Below are 7650 nucleotides of genomic sequence, written 5' to 3' on the forward strand. Positions count from 1 at the left end.
AGAACCACTTCCTGCAATTCGGATCTAGCGCACATTTTGTCGAAAATTAGCCCAAGAGAAACGCTACAATAGATAGGCCCTACCCTCCACCGTGCGGTCCGTCCTGGTTTGCTGTGTGTGGCATATGGATTTAAAATAGTGTTTGAGACCTTTTTCACCTTCCAGTCCCACTAGCCGAGAAGCGAATTGCACGAAGTTTGTCAACACACCTATTAAGACAGAACAAATCATGTGGCAATCGCATCAGGGGAAATCCGCGGAGGTGGGGATAAGTTAGTTCGTGCGACTCGCCGCGAGGAAGCGCTGTAACGGTAGCTGTGCTACACGTGAGACGCGAGCAGTTGAGTCAGTCGGAGTGTCGTTGTCGTGGGGGTCGGAGGTGTTTAGAAGAGATTCAAACACCGTGAGTTCTGTGTTGTATGCTAGTCGAATTCTTCGACTACCAGTACTGATTTAGGCGCGCAAGTCTTAAGTTTAAGTGTGAAGAATGAAGTTCCTCGCTGGTTTAGTATTCATTATTGGAGGTAAGTGCCTGCGTTCGTGATTGTGTTGTTAGCTTGATTTGACAGGACAGAGGGCATAGGTTGGTGTAATCATATCGCATACGGACTGCTCGGTTCTGCTGAAGAGAATGTTTCTCACATTTTTTTCAAATGTTACATTTTAACAAGCACGGCACGGATATAAAAAAGAAAAGGATTGAAGATCCCCGCAGCTGTTTGTCACATTAAGTAGTTAGATTGAGTTAATAAGTAAAAAAAAAAAAAAAAAAAATTAAACAGTATATTGATTCATACGATTGGCGCAGTCATCTATAAACAATTAACGGGGACGGGTGACTATGTACTTCCGAATGAACGTGAACAGTAGATCCCCTAGGCTTAATGTATTGCTAATCCAGCAATGACTGATGTATCTTCTACGTGCTAGTGCACAAGGCAGCATGACAATAGACCCAGTTAGGCTCTTAACGTTTGCCTAAGTGTTTTACGCAGAGCTATATAATCCATAGGCTTCAGTCATATTTATAGGTAAACTCTTTTACGTACAGGCGGCACGTTCAATTGATGCATACGATTTCTAGAGCACGGAGAACATTAGCGTTCAAAGTCTATCCAATATCAATATTAAACTTCGTTCATTCCAAGTAATCTTACACTTGAATTTTGTGTTCTGATTTCATGTTTTTCGTACGATTAACATTAATATTTCTCTTGAAGGTCTGGTTTGTGCCGAAATTAGCAGCTCTGATACCATTGACACTAAAGAGCTGGCAAAAAATGTGCAAGAGCGTTTATCTGGAGTGACAAAAATACCAACCAGTGTGGATGACATACCACAAGAAACGGTAGAAGAACTTGTGCAGGATACTCAGATGAAAGTAGAAGAAAAATGTAGAAAAGTTGGAGGTGAAGCAGCATTCTTACGTGCTCAGGTAATTGTGTGTGTGTGTGTGTGTGTGTGTGTGTGTGTGTGTGTGTGTGTCACCAGAAAGAGTTAATTTCTCATTGCCTTGGTGTTTTCAAAATAAATTGTCACTGTATTAATTCTGTGGTAAATCTCTAACCCCCTTGTAATATCAAATAGCTTGAATACAGCAAATTACAATACAAAATATTATGGATGGCGTCTCTTGTGATGATGGGCAGTTCCTCTCCATATTCCAAATGTGTACAAAGAAAAAAATTTATTGGGAAAAGCATTAGAATTATAAACACACTGGAAAACTTTAAACATCTACTAAAGTGTGTGGACTAGTATATTGTGCTGTTGATATAAACTTCACATTTAATATATTTATTGATGAGGCTATAATTCTGTTTGTGAAAAACATTCTGTAAAGAGTTAGTGATGGAAAATGTCAATCAAGCCACGGATTACAGAGGGCATCAAAATTTCTTGTAGAATGAAAAAGGAGCCTTCATGCAGTAGTAAAGAGATCAAATGAGCCGAATAAGATAAGGCAATACAACTTTAATATAATATTAACAATCATACAGCTGTCAAAGAAATGCATTCTTCAGGGCAAAAATTCATGACTGACAATAAAATAGAAATTAGCCTATCTAGGATTTTGAAGTTAGGGAAACAAGGAAAACTGCAGTGAAAATATCTAAATAAAATGAGGGTCATCTTGTAAGTGATCCAAAAGCAGTTATTGATATTCAGCAAACATTTTTAAAAACAGGATTGCAAAGCACCATAAATAGTCAGGAATTTTCTGCAAGTCATTGTACCCAGTACAACACAACAGATCAAGTAAAAAGTCGCTTTTGAGAAATTGAGTCATTAAATCTCTGAAAAGTAAAAACTGCTGGAGTTGACACTAAATCTAGCAATTTATTGAAAGAGTGCTGCAGCCATATGACTGACACCTGATGCATCACTTAAGCAAGGAATAGTTCCTGAAAAGCTTATGTATGCAGCTGTGAAACCACTGTATAAGAAGAGAGATATGACAAATACTGCAAACTATCAGCTAGTTTCACTAATGAGAAACTAATGATTGCCAGGATTGTTGGTCACCTCTGTGACCATATCATCTTCAGCAACAGTCAGTTTGGATTCCAGGAGGAGCTATGAATACAAGATGTAGTATTCACATTTTGTGCCAATGTTTTGGAGTCCAACAAATAGATGGTGCTTGGAATATTTGGTGACCTGTCAAGAATTTGAGTGCCTCCAAATGCTTTTACGCAGACCTACATGTCCTAGGCATAAGTGGTGCAGCAGGGAAATGGCATGATTAATATCTTTCAAAACAGGAAATTGTACTAGATAGGCTAGTCAAGGTGGTCTCAGCATCATCAGAATGAGAATACTCTCATGTGTGGAGTGCCTCAGATCTGTTCTGGGCCACCTAATTTTTGATAATAATCTACCGCTTTATACGGATTCTAAATTCATTTTTGCTGATGATTCTACACTACTTATTGATGATTTGGTGGACTGACTTGACATTTCAGCTAGTAAGGTTTCTAGGAATGCTATGAATTTGTATAACATTCATTCCCTTTCTCTTAATTACATTAAAACAAACTGTATTGTTTCATACTGTCTCTAGAGGTGAAGAAATGAGGAAAAACTAGGTGACCAGTTCATAGCTAGGGTGTATAATACGAAGTACCTGTACTTAATACCAATAGCAAACTAAACTGGTCCTGGATCTGTGCGAAAGGCTGCACTTTACACTTAATTTGCACTTACAGAAACATGGAAGCCATTAATCAGCTTATTGTGGTTATTTTCATGGCATATGGCCTTGCATTTTGGGGAAATCAGGCACTTGTTAGAAAAAGATGCAAAGTATACAGGAAAGAGCTGTTGTTGTTGTCTTCAGTCCTGAGACTGGTTTGATGCAGCTCTCCATACTACTCTATCCTGTGCAAGCTTCACATCTCCCAGTACCTACTGCAGCCTATATCATTCTGAATCTGCTTAGTATATTCATATCTTGGTCTCCCTCTATTTTTACCCTCCACGCTGCCCTCCAGTACTAAATTGGTGATCCCTTGGTGCCTCAGAACATGTCCTACCAACCGATCCTTCTTCTAGTCAAGTTGTGCCACAAACTCCTCTTCTCCCCAATTCTATTCAATACCTCCTCATTAGTTACGTGATCTACCCATCTAATCTTCAGCATTCTTCTTTAGCACCACATTTCGAAAGCTTCTATTCTCTTCTTGTCCAAACTAGTTATCGTCCATGTTTCACTTCCATACGTGGCTACGCTCCATACAAATACTTTCAGAAAGGACTTCCTGACACCAGCACAAAAGAAAAGAGCTATAAAAATCAAAAGTGGAGTCCACCCTGGAGCCACATGCAGAAATCTTTTTAAGGAAATAGAGATTTTAGCATCCACTGCACAACATATCGTACCCCTGATGTGTTTTAAAAGGAAAGAAAGCACCTTTTCAAATCTAATTGTGTGTATCATTCACATGATACCAGAAGAAAAGACGATATCCACTGAAGATACAAACCTGAGTATGACACAGAAGTGTTAACTTCAGTGATTGTAAGATTTTTAATGCCCTCCCTTCAGAGATTGTTTAGCAGAAGAGTTAAAAAAAGCAAGCATTAAGGCAGTTCCTATTACAACAGTCATTTTATACTGTGAAAAAGTTCCTGAACAACAATGATTAGTACCATGTGCTGTAACTTTCAGATACATGTCCAATCTGTGATGCTGTCTATTATTGTAAATGTGTTTATTCTATGACATATCTTCTGTAATGTTTATCAAACTGCAGAATTTTTCTGTAATAGGACCTAAGCTGAATGATGCTTTTCTATTAAACTGGTTAGTGCTGTTTACATAATTTGTAAAACTGACATGTTCCTTATCTTGTGATATCAAAATGTGAATCTCTGGAATATGAAATAAAAATAACCTACTCAATTTGTAAATTACTGTTTCCATTTCAGAATGCGAAGAATGAATTGATGGACTGTATTCAGAATCTAATCAACATAACAGAACTTCAGCAGAAGGTAGAAGATGCTAAGCCTGTTGGAAAGCTGGATGAAGTGTCTAGAGAATACTGCCAGTAAGTCACTAATACAGTGGTTACATATGAAACATTTATTGTTGCAGCATATTTGATCAGCATACCTGAAACCTGTACATAAACTTGAAAGGTGTCTAGAAACTGATAGCAGAGCACAAGCACTAATTTTTATCCATGTTTTGCATTTCTGTATTCAATAATTATGTTAAAGGTATTAAATTTTGTCACAAACAAATTGTGAAAGTGAACGTCAGTGACAGATTACAGCTATGGACTGGATTGACACTAAACTAGAAATTTGCATATAGTGGCCAGATTTCCTAATCCTCAGTGTAACAGTACCCATCAGCAGTTGCTATAGAACACTTGTAGTCTGCAAACTTTCTTGAACATTGTTTGGGAGAGGTTTAAAGTTGGAAGGGGAGGGAGAATCAGGCAAGCTCCCAGCACGAATTGCTGCTGTGAATAGTAATATGAACTAGGCTTTCTGTAGGTAGTGCAGTACTGAACCAGGCTACACTCTTACTCATTCTAGCACAAATAACTTAACTGCTGTGAAACGAAGGAATTGGCAGTAGCTACTTCAGTGCTACAGTACACAGCACTGACAGATCACTAATATTGGGTGTGGGCAGATACAACAGTTAATCAAATGCCTCTCCCATTGTTAATAAGAACTTTTCAAGTCCACAATCTTTTTTGGCCTTTACAGTAGGCCATTTTCAAGTGGACCCAAAACTATGCTGTAGAGAGCAATGTCAAACTGGCCATGGCATGAATAAAGTTCGTATCAGCAACTGGAACAGCATTTCATTAATTGAACATAAAGTTTGGAACTGGCACCCTCTGAACATGGAGAAACTTATACATAAAATACTACTGGCTCAAAGCCACCAGTCTGACAGATTCAGAATGGGGGACTCCATGCACATAAATTTTTTTAGCTGTGAAGGTTGTGAAGGCAAATTCTCTAACCAAAATTACACAGTTGTAGCCATTGATTAGACATTTTACTGAGGTAGTAATTGCTGACACATTGTTATTGGTAATATAGCACTGTGAGGGAGAACAGTAGTTTGGAGTTTGACAACCATGTGTGCTTGTACTTGCTGATGAAATGAGAAACTTGTCACTTTGTGTATTCAAGAAACATCTGTTGGAAACATTTACAGTATAATTTTTTTGTTGCAGCAAATCTCCTGTCTTGAAGAACTGCATTCAAAACTTTACAAACGCTGCAGAAGGTTGTTTGGAAGAGGCAGAGAAAGAAAGTGTTCGAACTACATTAAACATAACAAATGCAATTCTGGATTTTATTTGCCACAAGCAGGGTGATCGTATTGCATGTGAGAATGAATTATGCACAACCTGATTTTCTTAGGTATGCCTCATTTGTCAGTAAATGTTGATGCTTATTTTATATTTCTTGCAGTATTCATTGCAGAAGGTGGTCAAGATTGCCTGAATAAAACTTCAACCGAAATACAGGAATGTATGAATTCAACTCTTGGGAAATTGGTTCCTCAGGAAAAGTCTAACATTGAATCTCTTCCTCAGTTGGTCCTGGGTGAAAAGGAGTGTGTGTGAGTACTCTGCGAATGAATATTAATTGAATTTAATTTGTTGTGGCTTGTTAGCATTCCTCTTTTACGGTTTGTCTCAAAGGTACAGGCTTCACACTAACAAGATTTCATCAGTGTTTAGTAGTAAAATGTTAATCAACTAATGGATGTCCCCAGTTTGTTCTGTGGTAAATTAATTTTTGTATTTTACTTGCAGGGCAATGCAAAATATGCAGACATGTACTGTGAATGTAATGGAAGAAAAATGTGCAGAGCCGACACCTGCCAATATAATTGAAAGCATGTTCAGATTCATTATAAAGATGACTCCCTGTGCAAAGTGGGCGAATGAAAAGACAGGTGGAGCAGCAACTGCTATCACCTCAGTATGGAGATTAATAGTGGCATCAGTTATTCCAGCTGTGTTCCTCGCTTTATAATGACAAATTCTGGTGAGGTAAAAATCAGTGATCACTTACATCTGAATGTAGTGGTGTGGACAATTTCAAAGACATTTACTACAAGCAACCTGCAGCTACTGGTGATCTGTGATGCATGTGAATGTGACAGTGATAAGGTGTACTGGCAACCTATTTATTGACTTGCATTTGCACAGTGTTGTTTTGAAAGTTACAAATATGGACGGTATTTTAGTGACTGCACTATGACCATGCATCTCAGCAATGAGATGTCCGCAGGAACTGAAACAAATTCATTGACTTTGTAAAGGTCTTATCTAGGGCTCAACATTCCAGAAGGTTTGCTAACATTTTATTTAACAAGCATCAACTTATCGATATGATAAAGACCTGTGATATTACATACATATGGTTCTCTTTTTTGTGTAAATTTCTCTTGTTAGTCGAAAGGACTGTCGATCATATTTTGTATTTATTTATATTCTTCAGTGGATGAGGGCAGAAGGTGACTTGTTATTATTTCATAAGAGAAATTGCCTATGAGATTATGAAGTTAAACTTGTATAAAATAAAAGTTTATTTCTTTTGTTGTACTTTTACTTTTGTATTTCTTGTTTTATTTATAGAAAATGGTAAAGTATTGTTGGAGGGATAGTAGAAAACAAAAAATGTTCCAGGCAATAGCTTTGTGTTGAAATACAAGAAATTCCTAAGCTATTTACACTCACACTATTTACTGGCTTTGTGGTACATGTTGTTTAAAACCTTCATAGTTCAATATTGCAATCTATCTACATGTTATCATCTCGGTATTCAATACAGATTTCCAAAACTACGTTCAGTTGATCAAATAATGCAGCGTGTAGTCTCACACTGATTCTCTTTGTTGTAGAATGATGCTCACTATGACTTTGAAGACTAATTTTGCTTGGTTTCATACTTTAAGATGTACTGTAGTTGCTGTGTTTTGGGGTCAGGTGATGCATAATTTTATTTAAATTTCTAGTTAGCAAAGTACTTACAGAATGTTTGACAGCTACTTTGCCTTTAAGAGATGGACAGTGCAGTCATAAGCATCCGCATTTGCAGGAACAGGCATAGGGGGGGGAAAAAAGGTGATGAAGCCAAAAGCACACAAAAACCTAAAAGGAAAAC

The 7650-nt window shown here is 37.5% G+C and overlaps 1 protein-coding gene across 1 annotated transcript; it reads left to right on the forward strand.

Annotated features, from left to right (window-relative positions):
- Positions 1-338: 338 nt before the first annotated feature.
- Positions 339-7088, forward strand: LOC126260377 (27 kDa hemolymph protein-like). The gene is made up of 6 exons (XM_049957708.1): positions 339-524; positions 1221-1435; positions 4432-4553; positions 5706-5860; positions 5947-6097; positions 6294-7088. Exons 1-6 carry the CDS (start codon positions 488-490, stop codon positions 6514-6516), a joined length of 903 nt encoding a protein of 300 aa, XP_049813665.1. The 5' UTR covers positions 339-487; the 3' UTR covers positions 6517-7088.
- Positions 7089-7650: the final 562 nt, after the last annotated feature.

This window comes from Schistocerca nitens, chromosome 1, assembly GCF_023898315.1.
Source record: "Schistocerca nitens isolate TAMUIC-IGC-003100 chromosome 1, iqSchNite1.1, whole genome shotgun sequence".
NCBI classification, from domain to species: Eukaryota; Metazoa; Arthropoda; class Insecta; order Orthoptera; family Acrididae; genus Schistocerca; species Schistocerca nitens.

Bases quoted from the DNA above. Each gene is read 5' to 3' on its own strand.
- LOC126260377 (XM_049957708.1), top strand. From the start codon at position 488: ATGAAGTTCCTCGCTGGTTTAGTATTCATTATTGGAG. The intron at 525-1,220 runs GTAAGTGCCTGC...TTTCTCTTGAAG, and splicing joins TTTAGTATTCATTATTGGAG to GTCTGGTTTGTGCCGAAATT. The intron at 5,861-5,946 runs GTGAGAATGAAT...TATTTCTTGCAG, and splicing joins GCAGGGTGATCGTATTGCAT to TATTCATTGCAGAAGGTGGT.